The sequence below is a fragment of the Mchenga conophoros genome, linkage group LG6 (assembly GCF_057382185.1).
Source record: "Mchenga conophoros isolate Kocher_MC1m ecotype Shallow Benthic linkage group LG6, M_conophoros_male_GT1.1, whole genome shotgun sequence".
In the NCBI taxonomy this organism is placed as follows: Eukaryota; Metazoa; Chordata; class Actinopteri; order Cichliformes; family Cichlidae; genus Mchenga; species Mchenga conophoros.
In genome coordinates, this window is record NC_140531.1 from 40,025,488 (window position 1) to 40,045,127 (window position 19,640).

General features: G+C 43.9%; 1 protein-coding gene across 5 annotated transcripts; it reads right to left on the reverse strand.

Moving 5' to 3' along the window:
* Positions 1-1,289: 1,289 nt before the first annotated feature.
* Positions 1,290-15,415, reverse strand: LOC146573305 (uncharacterized). Of its 5 annotated transcripts, XM_085278029.1 has the most exons (8): positions 13,577-13,596; positions 13,339-13,446; positions 7,866-8,353; positions 7,369-7,506; positions 6,134-6,286; positions 3,394-5,952; positions 2,248-2,348; positions 1,290-1,616 (listed from the first exon to the last, which is right to left on the reverse strand). In XM_085278029.1, the coding sequence occupies exons 3-7, from the start codon at positions 8,331-8,333 to the stop codon at positions 2,253-2,255; spliced, it is 3,414 nt and encodes a 1,137-aa protein (XP_085134155.1). In that variant the 5' UTR covers positions 8,334-8,353; positions 13,339-13,446; positions 13,577-13,596; the 3' UTR covers positions 1,290-1,616; positions 2,248-2,252. The 5 variants fall into 5 exon arrangements, with proteins under 5 accessions (XP_085134155.1, XP_085134154.1, XP_085134156.1 ...); XM_085278028.1 differs by lacking the exons at positions 13,339-13,446; positions 13,577-13,596 and adding an exon at positions 8,707-9,455; XM_085278030.1 differs by lacking the exons at positions 1,290-1,616; positions 2,248-2,348; positions 3,394-5,952; ... (1 more) ...; positions 7,369-7,506; positions 7,866-8,353 and adding exons at positions 10,176-12,279; positions 15,235-15,415 and having other exon boundaries at positions 13,577-14,205.
* Between the last annotated feature and the right edge of the window lie 4,225 nt (positions 15,416-19,640).

The following is a 19,640-nucleotide window of genomic DNA, read 5'->3' on the forward strand; positions in this document are numbered from 1 at the left end:
AAATTACAGCAATGCAATCACATTACAGACACTAGTAATCAAGCAATTACGTTATCACTCACAGTGCGGAGGGTCTTTAATTACCTATAATGGACGTCAAGTGTGTCAAGTTTGTCCTTTTAACACAAAGAGCACATTTATCTCAGTTTTCATCTTATCTGTTTAATTTGCTGATAAAGTCTTGTGTGCTGAAACACTTCAGGTCAAACACGACAATGCTGTGATTATAACGGTATTCTAAATTTTATTTAAAATGTGGGTGACTTGGAATTTTGTGATGTTTTCTTCATCTCAGGCCACTTGTTAACCAGTTCCCAAGTAACTCAAGTTTCAAACCTTCCCCGAACATGAACACGACTCAGGTTACTTCCTTTATGAAAGACATGTTCAACATAATGGGAAAAACAGACCAGAAGGTGGCGCTACATAAAAAGCCTGAGGATCCTTCCACCATCAGCTGTAATTTATGTTATTTAGGAACTCAGCCACAAGCTGTCAGACCATGTGAAGCTACAGAGAGGAGTCAGAGGCTGTGTCCCAATTCAGGGTCTGCACGCTTGAAGTACGCGCACTACGCGTACTACGTACGGTGCGTACTATAAGTACGAGAAGTGCGGAAGTGAGAGGCTTGTGAAATGGGACGCTTCGTCGCGCTGTTCAGGTTGCCTAGCAACCATGATACTAACCGCGAGACACGTTACATACAGCTTTGTTTGACAGAAATGAAGGAGAAAAATGTTTTGTTTGCGGCAAAATTATCCACACCCACCGCCGCGCTGTGAATTGTGGGATATATGGGACCACGAAGCGTGGACCGGACCACGCTTGATATTTGGGGAAATCGACGGCGCATTTGGAGTATGCATTTGAAGCACACTTCGAATTGGGACAGCCGTCGTCGCGTGGCGGTGACGTAACCGCACTTGAAATGCGTACTTCAAGCGTGCAGACCCTGAATTGGGACACAGCCAGAGTCACCAACACCTTGCCAACTAACCGCAGAGGTCCAACCCTCCTCTGTATGTCTCAGTGTGTTTGTGCAGCTGCTGTAGGTCTGTGGACTCAGTGGACGTTTTTATTTGTTCTTTTAAGAAACAAATAAAAACGTTTTTGTTTTTTTAGACTTGCATTTAGCTAACACTTTTCTTTATGCTTTCTTGTGAAGCTGGCAAGTGATTCTTGTCTTGAAGGGTGCTATATAAATGAAATGTTCTTACTATGTGGCCCAGTGGTTTTGTCCATATTGTGTAAATGTACAGTTAGTTATGGGTCATCAACATGCACGCCTGTTTTTGTAAGATTTCTTTATTAGTGTGACAGAGTGAATGTAAAACTGGAAACTGTACAGGCTGAAACATTTTTAACGATGAAAATATACATTTCTCATTAACAAACTACATTACAAAAAATAGTTCTTGTAATCAACATTAAACAAAACTGGTGACATTCACAGAAGCACAGAGCTAAAACATGAAAGCAGACCAATAATGAACTGTGCAAAAATCTATTTCAGATGACAGAAAGGCGTTGGAGGTCAGGGACAAATGTAGAGGAAGAATTAAACGTTACATGTGAACAAGGCTGAAAAAATAAAAATCTTCACCGGACACAGACGCCTGGAAAAAGGGGGAAAAATAGTTAGCAGACAGGATCAAACACATTTACATCAGCAAGCAGTTAAAGAAAAATGTAAATTCAACAAGAATTTTTCAGGACTTAAAGACATGCAGCTCTTTTTCACTGAAGCTGTGCTAATGCTGAAACCACTGCTGATAGTGGCTCTGCTGCATGAAATCAGCACTTGCTGCCAACAGATTTCATTAAAAAAAAAATTGAACCCCAGTTCTGCAAAGAACTGCACGTAACCATCAGCACGTAAACCTTTGGAAAAGTGAGCTGGTTCTCTCCAAAGGAAGAACTGGAGCCGCACTGGGACATGCAACGCTACTGAGAGCAATAACCTGCAAAAATATGCCGGCTGTAACAAAAGTTGATTTTTTTTACAGACAGAAGGTTCAACAAACATTCCAATTTCAACAAATTTACATTTCTGAAATGATTTCATGGTTCAGGCTTTAATATTACAGTCACGCTGCACGAGCTGTGCGTGATTGTTCAGCCAGTGCTCAAAAACAAAGATGGAGAACTGTAACCTGCAGAACCAGAATAACCTTTTAACTATGAATCATAGGAAACGTGCCAGGCTGAAGTGGAATTATCCTTTAATTTTCCTTTGAATATACTTACTTCGTTCAGTCTATCTCAGAGATCAGGGAGTTTGCCGGCTGCATGACTTTGGACTGAGGCATCTGGCTCGTGTTCTTTACCTTCTGGTTAAAAGCTTCAAGCTAGAAAAATAACCAAAGAGAAAAACGATTTATGATGACACGATGATGACGGCTGTCACAACAGGAAACTCGGAGCATAAAGCAGGGAAACAATTCCAGATTATAGCAGCGATAATGTAAAACATAACGACAGACTGAGATCAGGATTATGAAACTGAGATTCAGATGAAGTAATGATACTCAGAAAAGTATATCTAAGGTTTTAAATGACATGATTGACAACTGTTACAGATGCAGGGCATCAGTCATGTCCTCAAATGTTTAAAATTCTAAAAATGGAAATGATTTTAGTGACGTGTGACAGCGTCTGCTTATGCTTAAAATACATATTGACACATCTTAAGTGTCTCAGACTGAGTACTGGGAATTCTGCTGAAGTTGATCCTCAGACCAAAAACACACATCAAAGAAATACTTTGAGCTTCCTACAGTTTTAGTTTTAGTAAAGAAAAAAATAAAGTAATAATCCATCCCCAGAATTAGATCTTTTTTCATTTTTTGCATAACAAAATTTAATAAAGTTGGGCTAAATTTTACCATCGTACTACTAAACGTTTCTGATTTAGAAGAATCTTAAAGTATATATGGAGCATTTTATTATGTAAAATACATTCATAAGTACAGGAGATAAAACACATGAAATTTTTAGGGCTGATAAAGCAGACAAAGCATCCATGGTACCAATACTCTGTTCCTCTATGCCACAGATATCACATCAGTGAGAATCTGACACATCCAAGATACTGATTCTCACACTGGGATTAAGAATTTCATGCTGATATCTCCTGCACTTAAGAAGTTATGAGGGTCAAAAATATATTTTAAAAAAAGAAAACAAATTTGAACCCCTTCTAACTGAAAATGTTCACTGGATGAAGGTAACAGCATGCATGGCTTCATTAAATATACTGAAGTAATTGTGCTCAGTGTCCTCTGAGTCACTACATTTCATTATCAACAACAACAAGCAAGGCAAATAATGGCACAACCTAACCTCTTAGCATGGCATGGCCTCAAGAGCTGGCCAAACCGACTGAACACCAACCTTTTTCCTCAGGTTCGCCTTTATTTCCTCCTCTGTTAGCTGCGGCTTCTCCTCTTTTAACTCCTCAGTGCAGGGGTCATTACCCACAGTCTTGGTGCATACCTTTGAGTCCTGTGGTGCCAGTGGTGTCTTCAATGCATTATTGTGTTTCTCTAAAATACTTTTGGGATTCCTGAAATCTCCCATAAGTTTTTTGCGACCCCGTCTCCAGTTGTGTCCACCTGTGAGGCTCTGAGAGGATGCCTGCTCGGTATTGATGACTCTCAGGCAGCGAGAAACAGAGGCTGACCCATCTTGGCCTTCGCTCACAGACAGGTCCGGGTTTGGAAATGAGGCACTGTTTGTAAGAAGGCTGGGATCAGGGAAAGCCATGTTAGGTGCCACTACAGAGCCAGGAAAGTGCGGGTAAGGTTGGCTGCTGGCAGAAAGAGAGGGAGGAGTGTTGTACTGATTGTATGACCAGTAAGGATTTGTAGCACCGCTGTAGTGGCCACTCTGGCTAAGAGCAAAATGCGAGTACTGAGACAAAATGTAGTCTGGATATGGAGAAGCAGCAGGATGAGGAAACACGGGATTTTGTGAATATGGATAAGCAGAAAAATGTTTTGAGTCTTTTCGCTCTCTGTCCCTCAGTGTTTCTCTGCTGTTCCATCGATCTCTGTGTTTCAGTCTCTCTCTGCTTCTTTCTCGCGAGCGGCTTCGTTCGGCCTTCCGCCTCCGTTTCAAATCTCTGCTGCGAGAGCGTCGACGGCATGAGGGGCTCGGGCTAGAGCTTCTAGAGGTTGACCTGGAGGAAGATGAGGACGAGGAATTTCTGTGATCTCTAAGAGAGCGCCTCTGCTGTGTCTCGTCCTCCCCTCTGCTCTCAGTCCTCCTCCTCCCTTCACTCTTCCTCACCCTCCCTTCGCTCTTGCTCCCATGCATTCTCTCCTGACTCTGGTCTGTTTTGCTGCTCCGCAGAGGAGAGCCTGATGAGGACTTCCTGCGATCTCGGTCACGAGAGTGCTTCTGGCGGCTCTCGTGCTCCTCTTTGCTGTTCACACGTTCGTTTTTTCTCCCGCACAGCCTCTCCTGAGTGCGGTTTGCCAGTTTGCTCAGCTCGTCCACGTCCAGGTTCCATCCCAGAGTTTTAAGAATGCTCTGCAGCTGTTCATGCTGCTCACTCACCGATGAGGTTTCTTCCTCCTCCTTCTTCTTCAGTGCCACCGGAGACTTTAATCGATTACTAGAGCCCAAACTGTGGTCTCTTTTGCTCTTCTTCTTCTTCTCCTCCTCCTCACCAGGTAAGAAGAGCCTCTCTCGAGTAGATGAGTCAGTCTTTTTCTCTCTACTGTTGGTCTTGTTGAGGCCTGCCAGCAGGTTTCTACCATTTGACTCGCTGTCACTGTCATCACCGAGCCCGGGAATTAGGGCACCACTCTTTAAATGCTGGCTCTTACTGTCCTGGTTGAGACCCTTCAGCAAGGGTCCACTTTTCAACGACTGGCTCTTGCTTGCCCAGTTGAGGTTCAGCCTAATGGGCTTAGTGTTTGAGAGTTGGTTCTCACTGGGTGATGTGGCTCCAGTATTTAACTGTTGGCTTTCATTGGCTTGGCTGAGGCCCGTCAGCCGGACTCCACTGTCTGACCGCACACTGTCTTTGGCTTTGTTGAGTCCAGGCTGTGGAGCACCACTGCCAGTACCTTCACTGGACTGGCTGAGGCCCCTCAGCGAGGCTCCAGTATTTAATCGTTGGCTTTCCTTTGACTGGTTGAGGCCCGGTTCACCTTCATTGGCTGTACTGAGTAGACTCTCATTTTTCTGACTGAGATCCTTCAGTGAGGATCCACTCTTCGATCGATGGCTCTCACTTTCCCATCCGTGGCTTAGAAGAATGGGTCTAGTTTTTGAGTGCTGGTTCTCGCTAGGTAGGCTGAAGCCTGACAGTGAGGCTCCGGTATTTAACTGTTGGCTTTCACTGGCGTGGTTGAAGTCTGTCAGCAGGGCTCCACTGCCTGCCCGCTCACTGTCACTGGTTTTGCTGAGTACTGGCTGTGAGGCACCGCTGCCAATACTCTTGCTGGGATGGCTGAAGCCTTTCAACGAGGCTTCAGTCTTCGACCACTGGCTCTCACTGGCCTGGCTGAGTAACAGAATGGCTCTACTGTTTGAGCACTGGTTTTCACTGGGTGGGCTGAGACCTTGCAGTGAGGCACCACTAAACAACCGTTGGCTTTCCTTTCTCTGGGTGGGGCTCGGCTCAATGTCATTGTCCATGCTGAGTATACTTTCACTGGGCTGTCTGAGGCCCAGCAGCGAAGCTCCACTATTCAGCTGTTGCTTCTCAGTCCTAAAGGGTGGATCTGATTTGCTCTCCATGTCAGGGATCTGAATGTTCAGGGGCTCCTCACCTAAAGGAAGATCCTCTCTATCATTGCTCATAATCTTGTTAAACTTTTCGATGTCCACGCCTTTGTTGAGGATGCTGAGGAAGCGCTCAAAACCCTTGTTGACATTATTTTCATCCTTTGCTGGTGAAGAAATGCTTCGGCCGAGAGGTGGCAGTGACACACCAGGGACCTGAGAAGGAAAAAAAGAGATTACTGTGTCATTACTCAGAGAAGAGTAGAAAAGTAAAGCATTCTCATGTTGATCAAAGCTTCTTCTTATTTTATGATTCATTCATATAATACTGCATGTAAGTGGAGGTATGGTGTGGTTGAAATACAAAGAAAAAGCAGAAAAGCATCAACTGTACAACCTCGCCACAGTCATCCTCAGGTTTGAGCAAGTTGATGTCGACTCCTTTGTTGAGCACGCTGAGGAAGCACTCGAAACCCTTGTTGATGACGTCCTCTCTCTTAGCCGGTGATGTAACGCTTGGGCTGGAAAGAGGCCACGCAACGTCAGGGCCCTGAGAAAGGTCAGAAATTCACTTTACTGTTGAACCAGCAGATTCGTGGTGAGAAGCTCAGATGCTGTCATAAAAAGGATAATTACATGCTGCCATGATCCAGGTCTCAGGTAAACACGTCTGAAATTGTTCTCAGCACTTCCAAATCATCAGCCACTCAAAAGATAATGGCCATATTTCAGCGTTTTATAGCACATTAATAATGTTAAGACAAAAGATAACATTAGCATTTACTACTTCATTGCCATGACACAACAGAAAGACTGTCAACTGCTGGATCAACAACATAAGGACTGTACAGTAACAGCAGCTGGTTATTCCTCTGTTACAGAGGCACCTTGAACGCCTTCGTCACAAACAAACACTAACACCACAAACACATTGTAATTTGGGGGAAAACACTGTTATTCACACACATCCTGGTGGCGGTCAGAGGGCCTGGTGGCGCCAGTGTCCGGCAGCCTCGCCTCTGTCAGTGCGCCCCAGGGCAGCTGTGGCTACAATGTAGCTGCCATCACCAGTGTGTGAATGGGTGAATGACTAAATGTAGCGTAAAGCGCTTTGGGGTCCTTAGGGACTAAGTAAAGCGCTATACAAATGCAGGACATTTACATCCATCCGAAATGTTTGTTCCAATCACTTCAGCTGTGAGGGCTTTGTGTGGCACGATATTAACCCCCGATTCTTTTGTCCCCGTGATAGAACAGAGAAAACCGACTCAGTGTGTTAAAACATCTATATTTCTTTTTATTCAATAATCTTCCGGAAGAGAGAGACCCCTGCACAGCTCAAACGCCAGCTGCAGGATCTCTAACATTAGAATCATAAACTGTGCCTCATATAGGTTTTATTTTGGTACTTTACACGTCACACAGTTTCAAACATTGCTTATATGGAAAGTTCCTCTTTTCTGTGTCTTATCTATTAATATATCTGTGCACTAAAACTTCCTGTTTTTCAGTCTGGCTGAGCACTTTGTGAGTCAAAAGTGGCCTTGCTCTACAAGACTTCATTATTAAAGTACATAAAACAATATAATAGGAAAATAAGGATACTAAGGATATTGATTTCATGACACATACCTGTTCACTGTAAGGTGGTACAACAGTGTGTCTCTTCTTCATTAGAACCTTCACTCTGAGCTTCAGAGGATGCTGTTCCTGCAGCACACCGCCTTTGCTCGGGCAGGAGGAGCTCCTTCTCTCTCTGGCCGACTGCACCTGAATAATAGAAAAAGAAAGCTTTACACATGAACGAGATTTTTGAAATTGTGACAGTGAGTCAGTACGAGTCTACAAGTGATGAGGTTTCATTTCTTTTATTTTATATTAGGCCCTGTGTTTTTCAGCACTGAAAATCTCATGTAGATATTCCCTGTATAAAAAAAATAAGGCAAAAATCCTATGTACCCTACTTCATCTAAATCTCAAGTATTTATAATATGAAGGTCATATTTTTTGTTATCCAAATAAACAAAAACAAAAAAAAGAACAAAAACATCTGATTCTAAGGGGATCAGGTGGGTCGTGAAAAAAAAAGAAACACACTTTACTCTGAGAGTCTATTCAGTGCTCCTCACCTTTGAGAAATAGCTGAGGTATTGTCGCTGCATCAGAATCTCCTTCACTCTGTCTCTTAGAGTTTGACCTACACACATAGCCGGAGGCTCGTCACCGGAAACACCTGGTGGTGTCTCCACAAACCGCGTTTTCGTGGCGAGTGTAGCTTTCTTGTGCATAATTCTCTCCTCCATCTCTCTGAGGAGCTGCTTGTTTCTTGCTAGCTCTACATCCTCTTCACTGTATGGCAGCGGCTCTCCGTCCGGGTCCTCCACCTCTGGGACTTTACTATGAACATGATGAGATGAAGAACTGAGCTCTTTCCACCTCACATCACTCCTATGTGGTTCAGGAACAGTATATCTCGAGTGTTCGTGGTAAGTGTCCCACTCTCTGTAACCTCTGGAGGCATTCCCCATGCTGTGGCGGCTTGGCTCCAGAAGTCTCTGGAGTCTGTGGACAGCATCTTTCCACTCACGTTGATTCATTCTGCAGTCTCTCCAAGTGTCTAAAGCAGAAACAGTAAGTAAGAAATATGCAGCAAGTATGGGTAAAGATAGATGTGTATGTATATTGTGAAGCCATTACATCCTCCCATAATGTAAACACAAAGACACAAAGGCTATTTTGGACCAGCTTCGAGCTTTCATGTTGTCTTTATGCTTGTTTCACAGCAAAACTCTCAGCGTTAGCTTACATGAACGCTCCTAATGAGCAAACACAGACCCAACCAAAGTAACCAAGTAACAACCAAACCCGGCAGCCGTCACATCACACTCGTTAACGTGTGGACAGTCGGTCTAACATACTGTAAGGTGTTTACACAACTTAGCATCGTTGCTAAAAAGACTGGTCACCTACTATTGCCGTGGAAAACGAGAGCTTCTTCTTTTACATCGTGGAAAGATTTTTCATTTTTAAGCTAAGAGCCACTCGGACCAAGAACAGTGAAACTCCAACATTAATGACGTTTCGGTAGAAAAAAGGGAACCGTTAAAGCTAAACGAGCTTTTGGTGTTAACAGAAAGAGGCCATTACTGATCACATTGCTTCGGTGGTGTAGGTGAGTGAAATGTGACAGCAGCGCCCCCTGCAGGACAGAGTACTGACACTGCAGGAGAAAAACAGGTCAGGTGGTCGTAAGCGCCCCCCCCCTCCAAAAAAAAAAAAGATTCCTGGGCTGCAAAGAATTATCATTTTATAAATTTACTTACCAAATAAAACTATTTATAAAAATAAATGCATTTAGAAGCAAAAACATTTCACTATCGCTGTTTAAAGATTGCCCTTCAGACTCCAGCCTCAGATGGTTTTAAACTAACAACTACTCCGCACCTTTTAGCTGTTTGTAAATGCTCTCTACATCAGTTTATTTTTTTTATTTTTTAACTATGACGATGTATTGAACCATTATTCCTGAGATTAAACCTTAGAGAAAAAATTGCAGTTGCAACATGCCTTTTTCTTCACTCAGTATATTTCCCTTCATTATATACACACATTCATTCATTCAGTCATTTATCCTCTACTGTCCTCCTTCAGGGTCGTGAGGGTCTGGAGCCTAAAAGCTCTGATTTGATCTTTTCTGTTTGAAGTTAGTATTTTGCTTCAAAGCATTTTGTATACACTGTTTTCTCCATAAATAAGGCTATCATCATCATTATTATTATTATGATTAACTTCACCTCACTATTATTTAAAGTTACATGTTGAGTCTTGGCTCTATTTTAAAAATCACATTTTTAGAAATATATCCAAATACTTTATTCAATATTACTGCTCTAATTTTATATTGAAAATGCCATTATTTATTAAAATTTGTTACTTTGTGAGCTAATTTGTTATATTCATTTCTTTTATTGACCAAAGTACTTTTTCATGTTTTGGCTGCTATAACGGTAATTTCATTTTTGAGTAGTATTGCTTATAAAGCATCTATAGAGCATCTTATACAGCCTCTATAATTTAAACCTTTTAACCAAAATAATTCTAAATTATTATTTCAAATAAATTTCCCCTACCTTAGACATTTTAACATGATTTTATAAAGCTTTTAAAAAAACATTTGTATTCCTATCTGCTGCTTGTGGTTGGACTAAACTGAAGGTTAACAGCTGAAACCAGTTTTGCCTCTCTCGTTGGCCGAAGGCTTTTTTCTCCTGTAAAGGAAATGTGCTCTGGGTTTAAAACGTCAGTCAAATTCATTGATTAAATCATTGTTTAAAAACAAAATTGGAAATTCATATTTTCTATTACAGAGCCTTTCAGGTTAGTTGTGGCGAGAACAGCGCCACAGTAAATCTGTACACGTTCAATAACTCAGCACACAGTCAAAGTATTTGCTTTTTTGTTTAATATTATCCAGTTCAATATTTATACAGCAAATTTCTGCATGTTTACAGAATAAGAAAAATATGTAAAGAGACAGAAGTGTAGAGCATGTCTTGTAGTTGTAGGTTGGCCTTTGAACTAATTAATGAACATAAAGGCTCCTATATAAAGACAAATATGATGTCCACAAAAATAAAATGCATCAAATTTTAGTAAAACGTTAACAAAATAACACATTTTTGTACTTTCAGTATTTGTTTTTGTTTTGTTTTTTTCCTAGAGTGACCGGGCTATTATAAGCTACACCAACCAAACAACATTAAAACCACCTGCTTCATACTGCCTGAGGAGTCCAGGCATGCATGCAGGAACTCCGAGCGGACGCTGCAGTGGATCCTTTGGGTCCTGTGAACCTCTGAGAATTACAGTGGTCCAGCTTCGTAGGCTGGCTTAATAACTTGTTGTAGTATAACGGGCTGCACTGCCATACAAGAGGAGGCTGCTGCCATCAGCCCAATGCCTGGTCTGCATCAAAGCTGTAACAATGTCAAAATAGCATCCGTGTGAATTCAAGGACCCGAGCTGTTGCTACTTCCACTGTCGGCAGTTTTAATGTTGTGGCAGACTAGTGAATGTGTGATGGGTATGAGAGCAGACCGAGAATCAAGAAGAGCTGCAGCACCACCTACAGTTTGTCATCAAACTCACGATACAGTAGCTGATAATGTCGTTGTGTTGTTCTCTTAGTTGCTGCTGGACTGATTGCTTGCAAATGTTCACTGTGATGTTCTCTGATGCTTCAAATGCGTGTTTTGTGGTTAAAAAGAGACTCCCTGAAGGCCCAGCTGTTTCCATCAGTCAGTTTCAAAGTCTCACTTCCACCCTACGCAGCCTCGTTTATCTAGGCTTTTTTTTGGTTTGAATAACCTGCAAACAGCGGGGCCTTGTCAGTGGTTTGGATTTTTGCGTTGTGTTCACTGGCTGAACTGCACTTACATTTGATTGGCTGAAATACGGCGGCTGTGGATGATTAACGTGATGCGGGAACATGTGGCTCGCTTGCGGGAGCATGGTTGGATACATGTTCATAGGCGGGATGCCGGGGTACGGGACGAAGGGTGGCATAATAACCCCCGGCCCAACATGGGGCATTGGTGGAGGCACAGGAGGTGGGTATGGCATCGGTGAGCAGTTGACCGGAGGGTACGTCGGCACCACCGGAGCAGATGGAGGTTTGGATGAAGGGTATGAGGAATTAGGAGAAAATGGTTGTAATGCAGCAGCGCTCTCCTGAGATTTCCCTTCGCAGTTCTTACTGTCCTGTACTGTGCTGCTGCTCGTCTTCTGGTCATACTCAGCAGATTTGTATACTTGATGCACATCTGTTACATCCCTCTCTGCACTGTACGAGTCTTTTTTACTGTAATAATTCTGATTTAAGGGGCTAAAACTAGATCTGCTTGATGATGATGATGCTCTACTTTGACGTCTCGGGGAAATCGGTCGCCCCGTGCCCTTCTCCCTCACAACTTTACGAGCCAAATCACCATCCTTCTTCCCATACAGCCGCTCCTGGATTCTATGAGACATTTGGCCAAGCTCTTCAAATCCCAAATCCATGCCAATGGCCTGCAGCACATCCTGCATTTGCCTACGCTTGTGTTCATCCTCAGGTGGCAGCGGCACCCTTTCCACCACCAAGGGGGACCTGGATCTGCTGCGGAAGTAGGCTTCCCTGCCATCATTCCCCTGAAGGGGCTTTTCATCAGAGAGTGGGCACCGTTTTGGGCTGATGGACCTTCGATGAGTCTGCGGGGAAACTGGTCTGCGGGACCTTTCGCTTTCACTCCAGTAGCTGTTATCCTGGTGGCTTCCTTGATTCCTCCCAGCATTGTGAGTTGGAGACCACAGATGATCAGCAGGGCTCGGTAATAAGGTTTGAGAAACGGGTTGATCGTCGTCATCCGAGGTCTGAGTCACAATCTTAGTGAGAACGTCGACATTCACGCCCTTGTTTAGCACGTCGAGGAAACGCTGGAAGCCTTTGGTTGACTTCTGCTCAGAAACAGCTGCACTTCGACTGGGTGCATCACTCTCAAAAGACTGATGGGAAGCACACAAACGTCACAGGTATAAGAGTCAAACAAATCTCTGGAAAGTTAAACATTTTCACACAATTTTCTGAGACACTTCTGAAAGCAAATCAAACACGAAACAGCAGTGTACGTGACATCTGAGAGCGGATTTGTAAAGCTACTGCAGAATAATGAGCAAGTGAAATACAATTACAGCCTATTACACCTTGTTTTCTTCTTGTAGCCGTTTATTGTGTTAATCAATATTCTGTCTGCTTTGAGGCCAGTTTTGATGTGCATCCCGTTTTGTTGTCACACTCATATTGATAAACCGTTAGAGTGGTCATTTCATTTATGTCAGGTTACAGGTGAACAGGGCTATGGGATCAGAGCCCAGATATACTGATATTCATGGTGGTGTTTTTACTGTGTGTTTTGTGCTGCATGTGTTGTAGATGTTGTAAATGCAGACAAAATTAAAATGTTAAAAGCGTTTGGCTCGGTAGACTTCTATTTCTGCATCATGTCAGAAATTTCACAAGTTCATAAAGAATAAGAAATACACGTGTGCTGAAGTGAAGTGCCAAGCTATTACTAATAAATAGGCCTATCAACTCGAGTTACACTTCTGAGAAGGTGCCAATCTACAGCAAGGTGGCTACAGCATGAGTGTAACGTTTCATGCAGTAGAAGTATTCAAGAAATATTCAAGAAGTATTTGGGATAATGCAAGAATACAATAAACACTCTCTGCAATTAGCCAAACTGCAGGCTGAGGAGCACCGGTCCTCCTCCTCCTCCCTCAGATACATGCAGGAGTGAATGCAGTGTGGTAAATACACTCAGCATTTACCACACTGCAGTAATAAAACCTGTCTTATTATGCATGTATTAATTATTATTGTTGTTGTTATTCGGCTACCCAGCAGCGTATGATGTAATGAATATTTGCTTCTTTTATTACAAATCAGTAAAACCACACAAGGGGCCAGTAAAGCTCTGATCTGGCGGCCAGAGACAAGTGGAATTACAAGGCATAATGTCTGAAGTGATAAAGATTTATCAACATGTGTAACGTCAAACCCACCTGTCGGCTCGAACCATTCAATGGATATCTTGTTCCAGCTTGGCGATAATCCTCATCATATACAGAAGTGAGAGGACTGTCCGTCCTCTCTCTGGGATTGACATAACTCTGTTTGACATGGATAAATATTTTTAATCAAACCACAAAATGATTACTTGGAATTAAAACACTATTCAAACTGATGCAAACACACAATTGAAACCTGTCCAACCCTCATTAAGCAATCATGTAAACTTACCCTCTCCTGTGATCGTGCCCTCTCTTGTGATGGATCCCGGCCCCTCTCATATTCATCTCCATCTTTGTAAGACCCTGACAGTCGTCTGTATGTTAACTCATTTAGCTGCCTGTATGGGAACTCCTCATGCAGAGGCCTGTGCCTGGAGTCCTGAGGTGTTTTCCTGTACTTGAAATCCTCATTTTGTGGTGACGCATCTTCAACATTCCTGGTTAGATGCGACCGTGAAAAACTGTCCGGTGAAGGCCTGTACGTTTTCTCCTGAGCCTCACGCCTGTACCTGTAATCCCGCTCGTCGTCATCTGCAAACCTCTGCTTTTTGTTGTCAGAGGGGTCCCGCACTGGTGAAGACATGCGTCTCCTCGCCGGGCTCTTCCTGCTCCGGTCCCTGTTCAGTGTATCTTTGCTGTACAGCCTCTTCGGAGACTCACTGTACTCCCTACTTCTTTTCCTCTCTGTGCTGCTGCGTCCATCCCCACCATATTTATGATACGACTCCCGTGGCATGTCTCTGGGAGGGTCACGCCTTTTCTCCCATCTGTTGTCATATTCATCCCGTTGCCGTGAACTTCTCTCGCTGTACTGCCGCCTGGAACTGTGTTCAGATCTGTTTGAGTACATCCTCAGACCTGAGTGATACAAAAAGAGGATAAACTTGAATAATGTCCGACTTCAAATAAACACAACCACTTATCTTGTATTAACAAGGCAAACAAAGTGCTCTCCACTTGGAATATGTCAGGATTTCTACAGTTGTTCTGTGCCTGTGGCGGTACTCCAAAGAAATTGGCTCCAAAAATTTGTGATTCTAAACTGTGTGTCTCTGTGCCAGTTATGTGACAGACGCATGTATACTCCTCAGGTTAAATGTTTAGCATCAGTTACCATGGTGATCGAGTCAGGTTAGAAGAAAGCCACATTCATGCTAAACCATTAATAGCGTTCTGGTAATAACTACCCTCGCAATTCTTCTAAGTCGGGGTTAAACTGAAGATAGCCTCATATGCTGCCTGCAGAGCTGGCCTATGAGGTGGTAAAACAGGCCAGCTCACTGTTCAATGCTACTACGGTTTACATTCAGAGATCACACTGACAAACATTCCCCCCTAGATCATAAATGCTTGATAATCACAACAGGATTGAAAGAAACAAGCAAATGTAGGTCACAATGCGTCTACAAAAATATCCAGCAAAACATAAAATAAAAATTTTTTAAAATATGAACAAACAGCAGGAGTCACAAACCAACAGTATAGGCGCGGGTGTGTCTTTAAATAGAAACTACGTGTAAAAGCACCTGCTGTAGAATTCTCTGAAAGGACGCTCAGGCATCCCAGAGCTTAGATAGTTGGCTTAATGGAGCTTTCGGTATGCCGTGACCGAGCTAACGTTAACAGCGTTGAACGTTAGCGTTCGCTGCAGCAGCTGCCTGTTAGCAGGCCACGGAATAGCTTCAGTTGGCTTTAGCAAAAGGAGAAATATCAAACTTACAACTGTATCATCGACGGGATAGTATTTCCAGCTAAAATCGCTGCGTCTGTGAAAACTTTCTCGTCCTAAAGTGCAGTTAAATCAGCAGGAATTAAAGCTTTGCCCCTGCTTTTGATTAACCTACTTAGCAGCATTCGCGGTGGGCTAACGAGCTAACGTAAAATTACCATTTCCGCTGGATGACTCCACTTTCATTGCAAATCAGGAAACACACACTCCCTTGGGTAAATTAAACCAGGGAAAACTGCTCAAAATATGTTTAGCAGTAAGTACGTTTCCTAAAAACATTCACAAAATGTTAAATACAGTCGGACAGCATTTTAAAAAACAGGCACTGACTGAATTCCAGGAGGTTTGTTTTTCTAATCTCCCCCCGGGGATGAAGAAGTGGGTTCGGCTACTTTTTAACGCAACTTTATTGATAACATTTAAACACAAGAAATTATCGTCAAAAAGTAAGAAAATTCACATTTAATTGTCTTTTTAAAAAATGTTTTTCTTTATTTTCTTCAATTACACAGAAAATACAAGACAACAGAGGCACAGAGAGGCACTGTATACATAAGTACATAATTGTGGGGTACGTACTGGCATACTGTGAAAGCACAGTATGTAGAAGAGGATGATGTATGGTTTCTGAGAGGACCTTTAAGTCATTCCTTTTTGTTGTGAGATCAAGGTGACTGGTCAGCCAACACATCAGGCAAAAACAATCCTCTGATTTCCTGATTCAGTTCTGCAGCCACAAGGACAGGAGGCTTTTCCAACATGTGAGACTGGGCGCTGATCTGCAGTACAGGAACTCCACAGGGCACTGTGCTGTCTCCATTTCTTTTTACCTTACACAGCTTCAGAACAACTTCTCATCATGCCATCATCAGAAATACTCTGATGAAAGTTCTACAGTGGTTAGATGTGTTAGTAATGCGCAGGAAGAGGAGGAAGACAGAGCAGAGGATGATTTTGGTCTGGAATGTTCTGAATGTGGATAAGATTGGAGAGATGGTGATTAACTTCATATGCAGGGAAGAGGACAGCTACATTAAGCCATATAAAGTGCTTTTCTACTTTAACTGAGCACTCAAAGCCTCAAGCCTCGTTCACCCAATCACACACTTTATTCTATCTAGACACAAAACCCCGAGGCTTTCATTATTATATCTGGAGACTTTAACCATGCCACACTGGATTCTACTCTGGCTGCTTTTCACCAGTTTGTGAATTGTCCCACAAGGAGCAACAGGACAATTGACCTACTGTATGCTAATGTGAGAGATGCATACAGAGCCACCCCCCTCCCCCCACTAGGGAAGTCAGACCACAACCTGGTTTACCTACAGCCACAATACACACCCCTCGTCCAAAGGCAGCCTGTCACAACGCGCTCCATCCGGAGATGGACCCCAGAAAAGGAGGATGCTCTGAGAGACTGCTATGACACCACAGACTGGGATGTGCTCCTGAGCCCACATGGTGAGGACATAGAGGGGGTGACACACTGTCTTACAGACTACCTCAACTTTTGTGTGGACACAGTCGCCCCTGCTAAGACGGTACGGTGTTATCCTAATAACAAACCGTGGGTAACACAGGAAGTCAAAGCTGTCCTCAACATGAAGAAGAAGGCTTTCAGGAGCAAAGTGAAGGAGGAGATGAAAGCAGCACAGCGGGAGGTGAAACGCTGCCTGAGGGAAGCAAAGGACACCTACAGGAGGAAGGTGGAGCAGAAGTTGGAGAGGAACAATATGAGGGAGGTCTGGAATGGTGTGAAAACCATCACAGGCCACAACACCAAGAAAAGCACAGTGGGGGGGGGACTGTGGAGAAGGCAAACGAACTTAACAACTTCTTCAACAGGTTTGACCAGCCCACAACCCCCCCACCCTCACCCTCACTACAGAGTCCTCTCCCCACTCTCCTGCCTCCCTCGCTTCCCCCCCTTCCTGACACCATGACACCCCCCTCCTCCAATCCCTCTCTCAGCAGCAAGACATCTCCCCCCCTCCCCTCCTCCCAAACATCTCCCAGTGTCACAGTGGATCAGGTCAGGAGGCAACTGAGGAAGCTTCGCCCCAGAAAGGCAGCAGGCCCAGACAAGGTGTGTCCTAGGATGCTAAAGGCGTGTGCTGCTGAACTTGGGGAGCCGCTACAACGAGTCTTCAATCTCAGTCTGCGACTGGGGAGAGTGCCCGCCCTATGGAAGACATCCTGCATCGTCCCGGTCCCCAAAAAGAACCGGCCCAATGAGCTGAATGACTTCCGACCGGTGGCACTGACGTCACATCTTATGAAGACTCTAGAGCGGCTCTTCCTCAACTTCCTCCGACCACAGGTACAACATGCCCAGGACCCACTACAGTTTGCATACAAGGCGGGTGTCGGAGTGGAGGATGCCATCCTGTACCTCCTACACAGAGCCCACTCACACCTGGATGGGGGAAAAGGCACGGTCAGGATACTGTTTCTTGACTTTTCCAGTGCCTTTAATACCATCCGGCCCTGTATGCTTCAGGAAAAACTGAACAGGATGGAGGTGGACCCCTGCCTGGTGGCTTGGATCTCCGACTACCTCACCGACAGACCACAGTACGTCAGGCTGAAGGACATCACGTCTGACACTGTGGTCAGCAGCACAGGAGCACCACAGGGAACTGTGCTGTCCCCTCTTCTCTTCACCCTGTACACCTCTGACTTCTGCTACAACTCTGAATTATGCCACATTCAGAAGTTTGCAGACGACACAGCCATCATGGGGTGTATCTGGGATGATCAGGAAGAGGAGTACAGAAGTCTGGTGAGGAACTTTGTCGCATGGAGTCACACAAACCACATGCAACTCAACACCTCAAAGACTAAGGAACTGGTTGTGGACTTCGGGAGGTCCAGAGAAGGTCCACTGCCGGTTCAGATAGAGGGGGAGGAGGTGGAGGTGGTCAACAAGTACAAGTACCTCGGGCTGTGGGTGGACAATAAACTGGACTGGTCATGCAACACAGAGCACCTGTATAAAAAAGCCCAAAGCCGACTGTACTTCCTCAGGAGGCTGAGGTCTTTTAACATCTGCAGGAAGCTCCTGAGGATGTTTTACCAGTCGGTGGTTGCTGGAGTACTTTTCTATGCTGTGGTGTGCTGGGGGAGCAGCACAGCAAAGAGGGACTCATCCAGGCTGGAGAAACTGATCAGGAAGGCTAGCTCTGTGGTCGGCATGAAGCTGGACACTCTGGTGACAGTGGCAGAGAAAAGGACATTAAAGAAACTGATGGACATTATGAACAATGCTGGGCATCCTCTGCACACGGCCATAAACAATCAGAAGAGTCTGTTCAGTGACAGGTTGCTTCTCCCCAAGACAAGAACTAACAGACTTAAAAACTCCTTTGTCCCACACGCCATCAGACTGTTTAACTCCTCTCTGGAGGGGAGAGGGAGGGGAAACAGGAGGACAAAGGAGGGGGGAACAACTAAGCTGTAGTGCCTCTTCACCTCACTGTACAATACCTTGTGCAATACTTTTTGTAAATAGTCAACAGTGCAATAGACTCAATACTTGAAATGTGCAATTCACTTGTATTTTTATTTTTTATTCCTATTTATTCTATTTATCCCCTTCGTATATTTTATTTATATTTGTCTCTGTATTTATATATGTGTGTGTGTGTGTGTGTGTGTGTGTGTGTGTGTATATATATATATATATATATATATATATATATATATATATATATATAACAATTCTGTAACTGTAACTTCGGTCGTTGCTGTGCTTTTTGGAAGTCGAATTTCCCAGAGGAACCCACCCGAGGGATTAATAAAGTTCTATCTTATCTTATCTTATCTTATCTAATATTGTCTTATCTAAAATTCATGCACACTTACAATACTGGGGTTAACTCAACATTCCAAGGGTACTTTGACATGCAGCCTGGAGGAGACTGAATCCTTGACCTTCCAATTAGTATACTTCCCACTCTAGCTCCTGAGCCATAGTTGCCCCAAAGGACAAAACCAAAGCATCCACATCAAAAGTGGGCTGAACTGGAAGTTGGCACACAAAAGTGAATAAGCAAACTCTGTTCCTAGGGAAGCCGAGACCCTTCAGTGTGTGCAGGTAAATGACACTGAGACTTTCTACCACTCAGTTGTGGTGAGAGTATTATATTTCCCTGTGATCTGCTGGGGAAGCAGCATCAAAAATCTTCAAGGAGTCTTGCTCCATTGCTTCGCAAAACTCCTCCCATACTTGAGTTTTTGCTTTAGCTACCTTTTAGAACTGCTTTTGCTTTCAGCCTGCCACAGGAGATCAAAAGGCCAGTCACTCTTCCGTTTCACCTTTCACCCTACAGTTGCTGCTCCAGTCGCCTCAGCAGACGTGTGGAACATTTAGTATTTTTTACTATTTTCACTTATTGTCTACAGCCATCCTGCTGTCAGAGTTCTTCTGGAGAAGATCTCCCTGACTGAGGTCTCTGACAGACGGTGCACCCTCAAAATATATATGTCAACTCACAACCTGGGGGTCCTGTTGTCAAGCGCACTTAGGGATACCCGTATGCTTGAACATGGTATTCGTTAC